The following is a 17,488-nucleotide window of genomic DNA, read 5'->3' on the forward strand; positions in this document are numbered from 1 at the left end:
GATTTCTTTCCTTTTTTATGCATATGTATGCAACCATGCTAAATTTGGAGCATCATTAAAAAAAAACAAGAGAACTTATAAATGGAGTGAAAAAAACTGCAGGAACTTCAGATAGAAGACAGATTTTTGGGGGGAGTCTTTAAATAGTAAACATTGTGAATGGTGATGACGTTTTGTTAAAACATGAAGGCGTAAATGAAGCTGGTTACACAGGAGTTAAATCATATGCCATGAAGAATCTGAATATCCTTCGTTGTGATCTGCGTGGATGTGGCGACATCACGTCAGGTGCGATGGTCAGTAGAGCCTAAAACTTTTCCGTAATTTTCTCAGCCCAAGGGTTTAATTTGTTCCCCACGATCCCTCCCCTCCTGGTACTCCCCCCCCCCCCCTTCCAGCGTCACGGTTGCAGAATGTAACATGCAGACATTTTTTGGCTGCCCTGCTACGTCTATTTCTGGCAGGGAAGATCATCTGTGCGCGTCCTTGTCAGATGACCCAGAAAGGACGAGTGAAGCACAGATCAGGGCGACTATCAGCACCATGAGGAATTACTTGGTAGGTGGAAATCTCCCTTAATATGACTCCTAGAAGTTATGCGAAAGTTCTATTAACCTTTGTACCATCTTACTAATAATCTACATGCTCTCAGAGCAGATTTGCTGCAGACGTTTCACCAGCTTTTCCATAGCAAAATCCGCTTCTCTTATATGGGGGCCTTGCTGCAGATTTTCTTACGGATTTCTCGCATTTTTGCATTTCATCTACTTAGTGCCGTATTATACTGTGGATTTTCCATACAATAACCCATGCGGAAAATCCACCGCAGATATGTAACGTATGCTTCCCTCCCCTTTTTTCTATGCATAGCTACAAATGGGGAAAATGTATCCAAATTTTCATGTACTAAGTCCTGAAACAAAATCCCCCCGGAGCACGCCTCTTCATAAACTGACCGCATCTTCAGGGGATCCGAACGTACATCATAGAAAACTTGTTGTGGATGGTTGATCACAAAACCTTTTGCTAAGCCCTGCATGTTTTGTTGTTTTTTTTTTTTTTTTTTTTAGAAAGTGACAAGGTTTTCGCAAAGTGGCAAAAAGTTGTAAAAGTTTGCTGGGGGGGGATTTAATTCAGTTTTCTATTTCTTTTTTGTCTTGTGGTTTGTTTTCTTTTTGCAACAAATTTGTGAATTGTGTACAAAATCAAAAATGTTTTTACTTTTGTCTTTAAAGAATATATTTTTATTAAATGTGCGTATATGTGCATGTAATGTAGTATGAGTGCACTAATATACTGCTCTCTCCGATGTCCGGCGCTGTTCTTCTCCTCTTTTCTGTGAAGTCACCATAATTGGGACTATCTGGATCGCTCTATACCTTTTGTGTGAGCTGGAAGCCTCTTTTACTATGAAAGTCTATGGATTTTCGTCGTGATGCTTCATAGGCTTCCACTGCAAAAGTCACTTCCACGTCACGCGGAGCGCAGTGTGACCCAGCGAGCTTGCTGGACTCTGGAAAGAGCGACGGTGTGCGAGTATATTAACACACTCATACTACATTATATACACATATACACTCATTTAATACAAAAATATAGATGGCAGTGCTTATTTAATCTGTCTTGCAACTTATTACCATGAAAAATTACACATTATAGTAAAATGTGTCAAACTTTGAGCTAAAATTCCAAAAGTACGTCAAATTAGTCCAAAGAGGGACTGGAAGACATTTGCACAAAAAAGTTGTGCTTTTTGAAAAAGTTGAAAATATCAGTTAAAAACATCTGAAAGCCACAAACCCCAACTATATCGTAAAACATAAAAAATAAACATACTACAAATACATATAAAATAGACTTTTAAAAAGAATTAGACACAAATGAAAGGTGACAGCTATTTTATATGGCTAGCACCTGCCTTTCATAGCAGAGATCAGAACCTGCTCCAATCTCTGCTGCTTAACCTTTCAAAGGGGTTGTCCAGGACTTTAACATTAATAGCTTATCCTTTAGGGGTTTACTGAAGGCCTCCGTTGACCCCATTGTGGTAAAGCCAAACCGTTGGCTGACCTTCAGGCCTTCGTAGGAGACCATCATTTTCAATATTTACTGCGATACTGCCAATTTATAGTATATAGTATAAGCAGTCAAACAATAGCAACTTCAAGTCCCTAGGAAAACTAAAAAATACATGAAAAAAGTTTAAAATAAGCATAAAAATTTGAATGACCTCCATTTAAAAATAATAAAATTTAATAAAATGTTGAAAGAAAAATCTAACCCTTAAAATAAACAAATAAACTTAAAGAATGAAAAATTGCCTTTTTCTTGTGGGGAGCACACATTTCCACGCACTTGGAATTTTCTTGCTCTTTTTCAGTACATAGTATGGTAAAGCGAAGGTTGTCATTCAAAACAACTCAACCCACATAAAAAAAAGTCATGTATTACAGTATTTTCTGATTAAATCCATACAAAGTCTCTAAAACCAAACACCTGAAAGTAGTCAGGAGACATGTTACCTTCAGAATTTCTGTGTGGTGCAATCTCAGGTTTTGGACCTTTAACTATAAGTGATCGTACTTCAATATAGAAGCAACATATTACCAAATAGCGGTTACATGAAGACTGTATACTGAAGGCACCGACAAGTGTCTGGAGTTAGTGTTTGTATCTCATGACTTGTGATGATCCATAGGAACTCTGATAGAATTTTTTGAACCCTCTACAGGTTTTGGGTCAGAGGATCTCACGAGCCTTCACCACATCTAGTCGTTCACAGATGCAAAACCGCGTACCAGAGAAACAGAAAATATTCCAGGTATTGTTCCTTCAATATTTCTTCAGCAGCTCAGTTTTCATTAAATATTGTACAATATAAAGTAATTCATTACCAAGGGTTACGGTCACCGGGTAAAGGAGCTTTCAAACCAACCACTAGAAATTGAATTGATTGCTTATTTGTTAATGGTGTAAACTTTTGTGTTGGAATAAGTTTTTGAAAACCAAATGGACTGTCATAACAGAGCAGTATCACAGCCATTTGTTTAGTTACAGCTATGTGAGGCCCTACTCTTAAATCTTTGATGATCTCAACTGATCTCAGCAAAAGTACTTTGTATTACTGTTTAACATTTGAGTTCCAACTTTCATGAGGCAAAAAGGGAAACTGATTCTTCACTTTAGACAAAGACAATGCCACCAAAATAGACAGAGATGATGCCATTTACTTGATCGAGACTATTCCAAGACAGAGATGATGCCAGTAAGAAGACAGAGTTGATGACACCAAATAGATGGAAGTGATTACACGAAAAATAAAGAGATTATGCCACCCAGTAGACCTAGATTATTCCACCAAGACTGAGATGATACCACCAAAGAGGCATAGATAATGACACAAAGTAGATTGATATGATTACACCAAGTAGACACCAAGCAGATCAATATGATTCCACCAAGTTGAGCTACTCTAACAGGGAGAGAAGGTACCACAAAATAGGTCAAGATGATTCCACCAAGACAGAGAGAGATGATACCACCAAATAGGAGATGATGCCACCTAGTAGATCTAGATTACACCAAGTTGACCAGATGATTACTCTAAGTAGGCAGAGAAGATACCACCAAGACAGATATGATGCCCCTAGGTTAGAGAGATTATGCCACCTAGTAGATCTAGATTATTACACTAAGAGATTATGCTGCCAAGACAGATTAATGTTTCCACAAACTAAGCAGAGATTATGCTTCTGAGATGATTCCACCAAGGAAACAGAGATGATGGCATTAAGTAGATTGAGATGATTCCTCCAAGTTGATTGAGATGTCAAAATACACAGAGGTGATGCTACTAAATAAATTGGGATGATGCCACTAAATAGACATAGATGATCTCACCAAGTAAATCACTGTCTGCTTGGTGGAATAATCTCAATGTTGCCAAGTTGTCACTTAACATTTCCAATGCACAGTGTACAATTAATGATATCCTTGCCTTTTCTAGGCGGACAATGACTTGCCGGTTCACCTGAAAGGAGGCTCAGGAGATCTCATCCTCTACCGAATCACAATGGGCATCACCATTGCAGGTATACAATATAAGCAATGGCTAAAGACCATGACCGATATGGAATTTAGCAGCCATTGCACAAATATTCGATTTATTTGATTATGATTGCACAGATTTTATGATTATTTGGGCACAAATTCCCACAGACATTCTCCAAAATTTGGGGGAATGTCGTCAATGAATAGTGATGACTAAACGAGATCCAACTCCATATTAATCCCCTATGTCTTGATATGGGATGTCCATCAGGTCCACAGTGCTGTGATGGTCAGGTGTCCACATACTTTTGGATATATAAAGGTTGACTTATTGCTAGTTTTTCACCTAAATTGTGATGTTATTTATGGAAAAGTATTGGAGCGAATTGTGTCAAATTTATTTATTAAATAAGAATAAAAGAGTATACCCACTAATCTGAATTTGCAACACACTTAAGAAATATTGCACTGTTTTTTCTCGTATAAGTAGTTGGTTATAATTTACAAAAACTCTAAGTGGACAAAGGTTTTCACATTTTACCATGTGCCAAATTTGCTATTACCAAATCTATATAAAACATAGAAGTATAGGAGGTTTTATTATAAGCTATTAATCTGCACCAAAATTATGAATATATTTGTCACATCTCAAGATATTTCACTTCTGTCGAAAATGTCTCTCCACATTGTACTCTACTCTAAGTAATGTAAAATTATATGATTTTTTGGGGGGAGGGGGACTTTTATAAAAATTTATAATTCATAAAACTGGAAAACATGTAAAAAACAAAAAATCTGCACATGGTGATATGAATATTAAGAAGGACACCTATAGTGTAAGTAGAAGATGAATTAAAAAAAAATAGGTTTTTATATTAAATATATTTTTTAATGTTTGATGATTTTTTTTTTTTCTATTTTCCATAACATTATCTAAACACGTGGTCAAAATTGTTGGTACCCCTCGTTTAATGACAGAAAAACCCACAATGGTCACAGAAATAACTTTAATCTGGCAAAAGTAATAATGAATCAAAAATCTATGAAAATGAGCAAATGAAAGTCAGACATTGCTTTTTAACCATGTTTCCACAGAATTAAAAAAATAAATAAATAAAACTCTTGAAATAGGCCTGGACAGAAATAATGGTACCCTTAACTTAATATTTTGTTGCACAAACTTTTGTGGCCATCACTGCAATCAAACGATTCCTGTAACTGTCAGTGAGACTTCTGCACCTCTCGACAGGTATTTTGGCCCACTCCTCAAGAGCAAACTGCTCCAGTTGTCCCGTGTTTGAAGGTTGCCTTTTCCAGACGGCATGTTTCAGCTCTTTCCAAAGAGGCTCAATAGGATTTAGGTCAGGGATCATAGAAGGTTACTTCAGAATAGTCCAAAGTTTTCCTCTTAGCCATTCTTGTGTGTTTTTAGCTGTGTGTTTTGGGTCATTATCCTGTTGCAAGATCCATGACCTGCGACTGAGACCAAGCTTTCTGACACTGGGCAGCACATTTCTCACTAGAATCCCTTGATAGTCTTGAGATTTCATTGTACCCTGCACAGATTCTAGACACCCTGTGCCAGATACAGAAAAGCAGCCCCAGAACATAACAGAGCGTCCTCCATGTTTCACAGTAGAGACAGTGTTCTTTTCTTGATATGCTTCATTTTACCATCTGTGAAGATAGAGCTGATGTGCCTTGCCAAAACGTTCCATGTTTGTCTCATCTATCCATAGGACATTTTCCCTGAAGCTTTGTGGCTTGTCAACATGTAGTTTGGCAAATTCCAGTCTGGCTTTTTAATGATTATATTTGAACAATAGTGTCCTCCTTGGTTGTCTCCCATGAAGTCCACTTTGGCTCATACAATGACGGATGATGCGATCTGACACTGATGTTCCTTGAGCTTGAAGTTCACCTTTAATCTGTTTAGATGTTTTTTTTTCTTTTGTTACCATTCGTATTATCCGTCTCTTTGATTTGTCATCAATTTTTCCTCCTGCAGCCACATCCATGGAGGTTGGCTACAGTCTCATGGAGCTTAAATTTCTGAATAATATGTGCCACTGTAGTGACAGGAACATCAAGCTGCTTGGAGATGGTCATATAACTTTTACCTCTAACATGTTTGTCTATAATTTTCTTTCTAATCTCTTGAGACAACTCTTTCCTTCGCTTCCTCTGGTCCAACTTGAGAGTGATACACACCATGTCACCAAACAGCACAGTGAGGATCTGTAGCCCTCTATACAGGCCCACTCACTGATTCCAAGATTGTAGATGCTAATTAGTGGACACACCTTGATTTAACATGTCCCTTTTGTCACATTATTTTCAGGGGTACCATCATTTCTGTCTTGGCCTATTTCATGAGTTTTATTTTTTTTTAAATTCTATGGAAGCATGGTTGAAAATCAATGTCTGCCTTTCATTTGCTCATTTTCATAGATTTTTGAATTATTATTACTATTGTCAGATTCAAGTTTTTTCCATAACCATTGTGAAATCTTGTGATTATCACACTGACTACCAAGTCTAATATTAGACTCACACCTCTAGTTCTGTAGAAATGACTTTTCAGTAGTCTTATTATCAGCAGAGACACGATTACAATAAAAGGTAACACATCTATTTACAGTAGATAACACATGATGTCCTCACACACGTTAGCACGGTGTGTAAAGAGACATGTAGCTAAACCCCCTGTCTTCTTTAAAAAAAGAGGCTATAAAGTTGTAACCTTCTTTTATTGATTGTAGATGTGACAGGAAAGGGTGAAATTATAAGATGCAATAACAGGAGCATTTCAGAATATGTACAGTGCATAAAATACAGATAGTCTGCAATACACAGTAACATGAGGAAATATACGAGTGGATGATTAACTATTTAATACAGCAAACATACTTATAAACACAGGACTGTGACACATAGATAGTGACTTACCAACTATGCTTAGAGCAGGCTGTTTACAAGGAGCATGACAGAAAATGAGTGGTGTGTTTTCTCCTCAGAAGCATACAGGAACAATGGCTGCTGTTCCTTTCACAGTGTCATAACAAGATGTAAGGTAGCGCTTATTGTTAGTGTTGGGGGACACTCACTTGGCAGCAGATTAATAGGGTCAGGCACAGGTTTTTTCACATAAACAGTCCATTTTGGTTTATTCAAGCATCATAAACCGCTGTAGGCCATGTTACACTTCACAGGTTTAACACATAGTCCAGAACATTTACAGGTTATGGCTTTTCCTTGCAGTCCCTAAACACGCTGGACCTCTCTGTCCAGTGACCGTGGACGACCGCACGCCAAACAGTTCATTAATGTTCATAGAACCTCACAAGCACCAACAGTTATTTCCCCCTGTCTGGGGTTACCTCTTAGGAGCTCCTGCTCCGCACGCTGACTCTTGTCAGTACTCTCTCTCAGGGAAGCTGCCGAACTGGGATCACGTCCCAGACAACGCCTTGCTCCCCAGGCCACCTGACAGTCCAGATCCACAGATGGACAGTAGCTCCCCCAATGCAGTGCCATCACTGACTCTGCAAACACACGTGGCCTGTCTGTGTGCTATTCAGGACATCTATCCCCACTTTGTAACAGTCCAACGCACAGGCCTCACCGGGTGCTGTTCAGGGATCCAACCTTCCTCCCAGGGCCTCTCAACACACCGGACACCAGGTCCAGGGCCTCAGCGGGTGCTATTCAGGACGTCCATCCCCTCCTGAGACCGTCCAACACTCACACCTCACCAGGTCCAAGGTCGCAGCACATGCTCCAGGGATCCGATTCTTCTCCCAACACTGACCCTCCAGGACCTTGCACCCTGAACCACTCAGGTACACACTCTCTCCATGTGACCAGACCTCAGGCACATTATATGGTACATAACCACACCCACAGGTGACGTATGGATCACATGGTCATGACCTCACTACAGGTCCTATTCCACACACAGCCACACACATACAGGCTTTACACTGGGCGTTCAGACACACGCCCCTGGGTAGGTTTGAAGGTGACTGGTCCCACCCATCTCACCAAGTCACCTGGAAGCTTCCCTGATACACAGTATCAAACCCTCAGCAGTACCTCTGCTGATCAATACACGTTCCAGCTTCCATCACAAGGCACCCACCCTTGTGATACATATCGGCCATTTACTATCCTGCCGCTCACCATTTCCCATCACAGTAAAGGAAACGCCTGCATGCATGTCCTGGGAAGCCCATACAATGCCCCCTAGCTGTCACAGGGATCAATGCATCATAAAGACCATAATGCAACCGGATCAATCCCACAATGCCCTAGGAACTTCCCATAATACATTGTAAACTGAACTAGAACATATACACCAAATCGCCAGCAGAGTGTGCTGTTTACTTACAAATAAAAATATAGGAATGATTAAAACAAACAGAACATACATGTCTGTGATAACTGAGACACAAAAAAAAGGCTAGACTTTTAGACAGAAATTATACCACTAGGACAGAACAGTCCCCTCTTGACATCAACCAACGTCACTATTTTGTTTATTGGACGAGAACAGCAGAACCAGTTCCACTAATGGTCTGAGGAACAATTTGACCTCGCCTTGTTTCCCTATTTTTTTCATCTACCTAACGTACGTTTCCGTCCTTACTCGGGAATGTCTGCGTAATGAGAGCTAATGGCCATTCATTTCTCAGAGACTAACAGTCTTTCATTAGCACTATATCGCCAGGCTCGAAGTTATGCTTGCTGGTTTGCCACTTTCTCCTCTGTTGCAGAGTAGGCAGGTACTGTTTTTTCCCACTTGTCCCAAAAAAGCATTGGAGAGACTCTGTACTTGTCTAGATTGACTACTCTAATAGTCTTTAACATTAAATTCTCCAGGTGGAAAGCAAATAAGTTCAGTCTTCTGCGTAAACAACAGGGCTGGAGTAAGAACACTTGGGTCATCAGGATCACTGGAAATCCGAGTTAACGGTCTGGCGTTTATGATGGCTGACACTTCGGCCATGAAACGTGTCCTTGCGACACCTATCATTCTCTCCCATACACCTCCCATGTGTGAAGAATGTGGGTGGATTAAAAGTCCAAGTACACCCTTGTACACGAAGGTATTTTTCTATATCATTCGTATCCAAGTTGGACGAGAGTTGCAGTTCTCTTGCTGCTCCCCCACAAAGTTCGCGTCTGGGTCAGAACAAATGTTTGACGGGTCCTCTGATGGCAATGAAATGCCAGAGAGCATTTATGAAGCATGAAGTCTCCATAGATTTGATTACCTCTATGTGGACTGCTCTAATGGATAGACAAGTGAACATACAGTGGGTACGTAAAGTATTCAGACCCCTTTAAATTTTTCACTCTGTTTCATTCCAGCCATTTGGTAAATTCAAAAAAGTTCATTTTTTTCTCATTAACATACACTCTGCATTCCATTTTGACTGAAAAAAACAGAAATGTAGACATTTTTGCAAATTTATTAAAAAAGAAAAACTGAAATTTCACATGGCCATAAGTAATCAGACTATTTGCTCAGTATTGAGTAGAAGCACCCTTTGAGCTAGTACAGCCATGAGTCTTCTTGGGAATGATGCAACAATGTTTTTCACACCTGGATTTGGGGTTCCTCTGCCATTATTCTTTGAAGATCCTCTCCAGTTCCGTCAGGTTGGATGGTGAACATTGGTGGACAGCCATTTTCAGGTCTCTCCAGAGATGCTCAATTGGGTTTAGGTGTCACGATCCATTTTTGGTTCTGTGTCAGTGTGGGCTTCTCATATATAAACTTTTTTCCTTTCTGGCCATTGATGGTTAATGTCAGTTTTTGCCCCCGGTGGCCGCTGGTGTTCCTACATGTTTTGTGAGTCTGTTATTGCTGGTGGTGACCACTCCCTCCTTCCTATATAAGGTCACCTGGTACACCAGCTGACTGTTGGTAATACAGGTCCTTTGGAAACCAGTCGTTCTAAAGAGAGGAGTTATCTGGAGCAGTGGGGTTAGCAGCTTATCTGGTGCAGTGGCCATACAGCTGAAAGCGGCTTTCAGGCTTACTCTGCTGTCCGGTGAATGACAGCAGAGGAAGCTAAGTGTTGTTTGTTTTTTCCTGTCTGTTATTTTTCCTTGGTGTTGTATTAGTACAGCGGTGGGACCAGTGTCCGCACTTGCCAATTCCCTAGTAAGGGATAGGTGCAGGGCAAGTGAGGAGCCAAGGTATCCTAGTCGGCGAGTGCAGAAGGTGTTCATTTCCCCGGTCACTATTGCAGGGCCCACCGTTGTAATTGTGTCCCCGGTGTCCCCTTGTTTGTCCGTGTTGGTTTTGTGACCGACAGATCGTCGGGTCGCGTCACGCAGGGCCAGTCACATCATGACATTATTACCAACCTGAAAACAAACAAAAGCCAGCTCACCAAATGTAGACCGCAGACCTCGGAACTCCGTCTGGACTGACGTGTGATCAATAGGAAAAAGCAATTAGTTCCAGCTGCGTGTAAAAAAATTTCTTCTTTATTTCAACATTAAAATTATGTCATCTTCATAGTATGCCATACACACGGACACGGCAACGCGTTTCGATCTGTAAGATCTTTTTCAGAGCCATAGAGATACACTGATCTCAGCTGCATATATACTGCATTTGATCCAATGACATGCACAAAAACAATCACATGACAATTAACTCATTAAAATTACATAACAATGTACAAAATAAATTAAAATACATGTTGCAAAAGAAAAATATTTATCTTTTCAACAATAATGAAGCATTAGGTCATTTCGTTTATTTAAACCATTCGGGGATCGGACATCTAGGTGATAAATCCAAAAAGCCTCTCTTGTTAACAGGCGTCGCTTTGAATCTCCGCCGCGGAAAGGAATTTTAACCTGTTCTATTCCTTGCACTTTGAAACTCGAGATGTTTCTAGCATGGTGCCTAATGAAATGCTGCGACACAGCTGATATATTACGATTCATGTTATTCGTATTTTCAATATCATGTAGATGTTCCCTAATGCGCATCTTCATTTTTCTAGATGTACACCCTATATATGATAATTTGCAAATGGTGCAATCTATCTTGTATATTACATTAGTTGAATTACAATTAATATATTGTTTTATGGTATATTGCACTTTATTTGCCGCATCAGAGAATTTTTTTGTAACATTTGCATATCTACATGTTTTGCATTTTGTAGCTCCACATCTGAAAAAACCATTACAGGTTAACCAGGTTTTATTAGTTGTATTTTTAAGAGAAAATAAATTAGGTGATAATTTGTCTCCCAATGTAGGAGCTCTTCTCGATACTATATTAATACCTGGCTTTAATATATCTGCCAATTTACTATCTTCATATAAAATGGGCAAATACCTATTAATGATTCCCTTGATTTGTGGAAATTGGCGACTGAACTGAAAACAAATATACGGTTTCTTTCCAATAACTGCCTCATTTGCGTTGCCACCAGAAAAAATCATTTCATTACGTTTTTTATTTTTTACTATTTGTTGTGCTCGATTCAAAGACCAATCCGGATACATGCGATTTTTAAATTTTTTCTTTACATGTTCCAGTTCACTATCTAGATTACTCTCTTCACTACAATTACGTTTAACCCTTGTGAGTTCTCCTACTGGTATTGCTTTAAGGGTATGTTTATTGTGACTGCTGGTTGCATGTAAAATAGTATTCCCACTATAGGGTTTATGATGTGTTTTCGTAGAGATTATTTCCCCCTCAACACCAAATAAATCCAAATCCAAAAAAGATATATGTTCCATATTATGTTCATGCGTAAATTTAATATTATATTGGTTAGAATTTACATATGACATAAAGGCAGGTATGGCAGATACCTCTCCATCCCAAATTAATAGGGTATCATCGATATATCTGCCATACCATGCCACCTGTCCATAGAAAGGATTGGAATCTGAAAAAATGAATTCATATTCCCAAAACGACATAACCAGATTTGCAAGGGACGGTGAAAATTTTGCTCCCATGGCTACTCCCTTCAACTGTAAATAATAACACTGGTTGAAGGAGAAAAAATTATGTGACATCAAAAATATTACTACTTGCAAGATATAATTGATTAAATCCATAGAGTAGTTACTAAACCTTTTTAAATGAAATTGCAAAGCTCTTATTGCTAAATCATGAGGGATACATGTATATAATGATACTACATCGCAACTCAGCCATGAATATGATGACAACCACATCTTATTAGAGAACATTTGTAACACCTGTTTGGAATCTCTAATATAGCCAGGCATCCTCTGTACAAGGGGTTGCAACAATGTGTCGACCCATTGTGACAAATGCTCATGTGCTGAACCGATGCCTGAGACAATCGGTCGCATAGGAGGAATGCCGCAGCCTTTGTGTATTTTGGGTACTCCATATATGATTGGAAGCACCGTTTTTTTCACTTGCAGATATTCTGCCTGTTTTTTAGTAATAACTCCTATCTCCAAACCTTCCATGATAATTTGATTAGTTTTATCCCTAAATTGTTCTAAAGGGTTATAATCCAGTTTCCTGTATGTCAATTCATCTGACAATAACTCAATCATTTTATCATAATAATCTCTAGAATTTAGAACCACAACTACCCCACCTTTATCTGACATTTTTATAACAATATCTGTCATTGATTTTATTTCTCTTAGGGCTATAAATTGCTTGCCGGATAGATTTTTAAATTTACTATTTTTTTGATTAAACAAAATTTGCAATTCCTTCTCCACTATATCTTGAGATCGGTCCATACACTCAGATCTCGCGTGGACCGGATAAAAATAGGGATTTTTTGTGGAAAAATTTGATGACTGGTTAACATATTCCATGTCTCTATTTTTTTCTGTGTCCAAATCTTGTAAAGTTACCAATGACACCTGCTCCTGAAAGTTCATATGTAAAAATTCGTTAGTTATTATCTGAGTGTTGTCATCACATTCTCCTTCTTCATTCATTGTTGTTTGTGAATCATTCAAAAAGTGTTTTTTAACAGTCAAGTTCCGCATGAACTTATTCACATCTAGTATAGTTGTGAACAAATCAAAGTCCTGATCCGGAGCAAAGTTTAACCCCAAAGATAAGATCTCAATTTGATCTGGAGTTAAATCTCTGGATGAATAATTTTGCACATTCTTAATTACTTGGTCATATAATGCTTCTTGCGGGTAGTAATTCCTGCTGCGCCTGTGGTGCTTGCGACCCCCGCGCCTCTTGCGTTTTTTGAAAAATGTTGGCCTATGTTCACACTAGTTAGTGCATTATCATCTGAAGCACTCAAGTAATTATCAGAGGAGTCCGGGTCTGATGATGTAAAGGAAACATGCGGTTTATTAGGTCTAGCTCTTGAATATTTGCGTTTTTTATGAGCATGGCTATGTTTAAGAATGGACTTAGGAGATTTATCAAAATTAGTCCACTTGCCCCAGTCATATACTTTATTACTTGTATAATCATTAGTATCTCGCACAAATTTTTTCTTTTTTCTGGTAATAACTTCTTCTTCCAAAGCTGAGACTTTCTCATTTATTTTTGCTATGGAAGAATCAAACCATGCCAATGTCTTATATTGCAGTATAGACGAGTTAACTGTTTCCATCTCCTGCTGAATGTCTTTCAGTTTAGACTCTTCCTGCCGAACAATCAGTTTCATTAAATTCTGAGAACAATTGCTTAGAATAGTATTCCATTGCTCTATGAATTCATCCGAGTAAATTGTGGTAGGAATTTTTTTAATTCGCAAACCTCTCGGTATCATTTCTTTGCTTACATAATTGTTAAGCGTTTCATGATCCCACCACAGTTTCATTTCCTGCATACGGAGTTTTTCCAAATTATTCAGACATTCATTAAAGCCTGTAACACTGCTGTCTGGCTCTTGCTGATTAGAAAAAACCTCTGCAGCCTTTAAAGACCGATCCCTGTTCAGGTCTGTGGCCATATTAAAACGTGACCTCTGAGAATGCTATCCCGTGTAGGCAAGACGAAAATATTCTTGTATAAACAATGTTAGTACTTTAGATGTCCATCAATAGATAATGATCTGGGAGCAAGGCAGTCCAACCATAACATGAAAACAAACAAAAGCCAGCTCACCAAATGTAGACCGCAGACCTCGGAACTCCGTCTGGACTGACGTGTGATCAATAGGAAAAAGCAATTAGTTCCAGCTGCGTGTAAAAAAATTTCTTCTTTATTTCAACATTAAAATTATGTCATCTTCATAGTATGCCATACACACGGACACGGCAACGCGTTTCGATCTGTAAGATCTTTTTCAGAGCCATAGAGATACACTGATCTCAGCTGCATATATACTGCATTTGATCCAATGACATGCACAAAAACAATCACATGACAATTAACTCATTAAAATTACATAACAATGTACAAAATAAATTAAAATACATGTTGCAAAAGAAAAATATTTATCTTTTCAACAATAATGAAGCATTAGGTCATTTCGTTTATTTAAACCATTCGGGGATCGGACATCTAGGTGATAAATCCAAAAAGCCTCTCTTGTTAACAGGCGTCGCTTTGAATCTCCGCCGTTGAAATAAAGAAGAAATTTTTTTACACGCAGCTGGAACTAATTGCTTTTTCCTATTATTACCAACCGCCCATTTTTTTCTGGTGAGCCATGGCCCAAATGCAGACCTTTGTCCAATTGCTGCAGACCCTCACTGAGGAGCATGGGGTGCTGCATGATGTGGTGGAGCAGCAGCTGCAGCAGTTGGTGGGGTTCAGGGCCTCAGCTCAGATGCAGGCTCAACCAGAACCCAAGTTATCTCTCCCAGACAGGTTTTCTGGAGGGAGAGATAATTTTTTGGTTTTTCAGGAGGCATGCAAGCTACACTTGAGGCTCCGCCCTCGTTCATTAGGGAGTGAGGAACAGCGGGTGGGATTCATCATATCCCTCCTTAAAGGTGATCCCCAATCCTGGACCTTCTCCCTGCCAGCCGATTCACCATCTCTACGGTCGAAGCACGAGTTTTTTGCGGCTTTGGCGAATATGCCCCATGTAGTCCTTGCTAGGGAGGAGGACTCACTGGTGCAGTCAGACAAGCCCAGGCAGGTGGGAGGAGTTGGATCCCCAAAGGTGTTGCCTGCGGTTCATCGTGGTTTGGGGGCATGTTTTAGCTGTGGGCAGACTGGTCATTTTATCAGGGTCTGCCCGGCTTGCGCCAAAACTTCCGTACCACCTAAGAAGCCGCGTCCGCCTGGTCGTGTGGAGGGAGGCGACCAGGGAGCATATATTTCCTCCATTTTGACCTCTCAGTGTACTTTGTCAGCAGAAGTGGTGGTTGGCGGGGTACCTGAGGGCATACCGGTGTTTGTGGATAGTGGAGCGGGAGTCAATCTGGTGGACGCTCACTTTGTCCAGACCTATGGCCTGAGGTGTAGGACGCTGGCCTAACCCCTAAGCGTCCAGGACATTGACTCTGTCCCACATTTCCCTGGTCCCTACTGCAGGGCCCACCATTGTAATTGTGTCCCCGGTGTCCCCTTGTTTGTCTCTGTTAGTTTTGTGACTGACCGATCGTCTGGTCGCGTCACGCAGGGCCAGTCACATCGTGACATTAGGTCAGGGCTCTGGCTGGGTCAGTCAAGAATTGTCAGAGTTGTTCTGAAGCCACTCCTTTGTTATTTTAGCTCTGTGCTTAGGGTCATTGTCTTGTTGGAAGGTGAAACTTCAGCCAAGTCTGAGGTCTAGAGCACTCTGGAAGAGTGTTTCATCCAGGATATCTCTGTACTTGGCCGCATTCATGTTCTCTTCAATTGCAAACAGTCATCGTGTCCCTGCAGCTGAAAAACACCCCCATAGCATGATGCTGCCACCATGTTTCACTGTTGGGATTGTATTGGGCAGGTGATGAGCAGTGCCTGGTTTTCTCCACACATACCGCTTAGAACTTTTTGGTGATAATTCTATCTTCGTCTCATCAAACCAGAGAATGTTATTTCTCATGGTCTGGGAGTCCTTCATATGCCTGGCACTGAGGAGAGGCTTCCGTTGGGCCACTCTGCCATAACAGTCTGACTGGTGGAGGGCTGTAGTGATAGTTGACTTTGTGGAACTTTCTCCCACCTCCCTACTGCATCTGGGGAGCTCAGCCACAGTGATCTTGGGGTTCTTCTTTACCTCTCTCACCAAGGCTCTTCTCCCATGATTGATCAGTTTGACTGGATGGCCAAGTCTAGGAACACCTCTGGTGGTCCCAAACTTTATCTATTTAAGGATTATGGAGGCCACTGTGCTCTTCAGAACCTTTCATACTGCAGAAATTCTTTTGTAACCTTGGCCAGTTCCTTTGACCTAATCATTCTCATTTGGTCCGACATGCACTGTGAGTTGTGAGGTCTTATATAGACAGGTGTGTGCCTTTACAACTCAAGTCCTATCAGTTTAATTAAAGACAGCTGGACTCCAATGAAGGAGAACCATCTCAAGGAGGATCACAAGGAAATATACAGAATGTGACTTAAATATGAGTGTCTGAGCAAAGAGTCTGAATACTTATGACCATGTGATACATCAGTTTTTCTTTTTTAATACATTTGCAAAAATTTCTACATTTCTGTTTTTTTCAGTCAAGATGGGGGTGCAGAGTGTACATTAATGAGAAAAAAAAATGAACTTTTTTGAATTTACCAAATGGCTGCAATGAAACAAACAGTGAAAAATTTAAAGGGGTCTGAATACTTTCAGTACCCACTGTAGTCAAACATTGTTTCCCATTCGCGTGGCCTCCTCTGGTTTGCCAGACAACCATAGACCAAGGACTAAACACATCTAGACCGACGTTGGTGAAATCTGTGCTAAATTGGTCAAACGGAAGATCAACCATCTTCGGAATCTGCGACATACCACAAAATTTCTTGAAAGTGACACGGTTAAAGATGAATCTGCACAAACATCTCTTAGCTCCAACTATCCACAACCCAGACGCTCTCAAGTCTTCCTCTGTGAACATACGACCTTGGTGCTTTGTCCACTCCTTGTAATGTATTTTAAGCTGTTAAGTATCCAATATCCATGAACTTTACTAGCCTGATAATACCAGGCGGCAGCAATCTGCTTACCTTGGATGGTTAGCAAAAATAGTGGGATCCCCTCCAAACAAAATAGCGTGGGGTCCCCCTATATTTGTTAACCAGCCAGAGTGAAGCAGACTACTGGGACTGGTATTTAAGGCTGGTATGGATCCAATATCCATGATCCTTACCAGCCTAATACCAGGTCGCAGCAGTCTGCTTACCTCGGGTGGTTAGCAAAAAAAATGGGATCCCCGCAAAAAAAAAAATAGCATGGGGTCCCCCTATTTTTATTAACCAGTCAAGGAAAAAGCAGACCGCTGCGGCCTGGTATTCTCAGGCTAGTGAGGTCCATGGATTTTGGCCCTCACCAACCTA

At 40.1% G+C, this 17,488-nt stretch overlaps 1 protein-coding gene across 1 annotated transcript in view; it reads left to right on the forward strand.

Annotated features, from left to right (window-relative positions):
* Window positions 1-386: 386 nt before the first annotated feature.
* The window catches only part of LOC141051887 (cytochrome c oxidase subunit 7A2, mitochondrial-like), a 35,273-nt gene continuing 18,171 nt past the window's right edge, over window positions 387-17,488 (forward strand). Inside the window, exons 1-3 of the mRNA XM_073549001.1 lie at window positions 387-558; window positions 2,732-2,821; window positions 4,007-4,091. Coding sequence (XP_073405102.1) covers window positions 421-558; window positions 2,732-2,821; window positions 4,007-4,091 — 313 coding nt within the window. The 5' untranslated portion in view covers window positions 387-420. The remainder of the gene's footprint in view (window positions 559-2,731; window positions 2,822-4,006; window positions 4,092-17,488) is intronic.

This window comes from Dendrobates tinctorius, unplaced genomic scaffold (assembly GCF_039654945.1).
Source record: "Dendrobates tinctorius isolate UK_male_01 unplaced genomic scaffold, ASM3965494v1 ptg000158l, whole genome shotgun sequence".
Taxonomy (NCBI): Eukaryota; Metazoa; Chordata; class Amphibia; order Anura; family Dendrobatidae; genus Dendrobates; species Dendrobates tinctorius.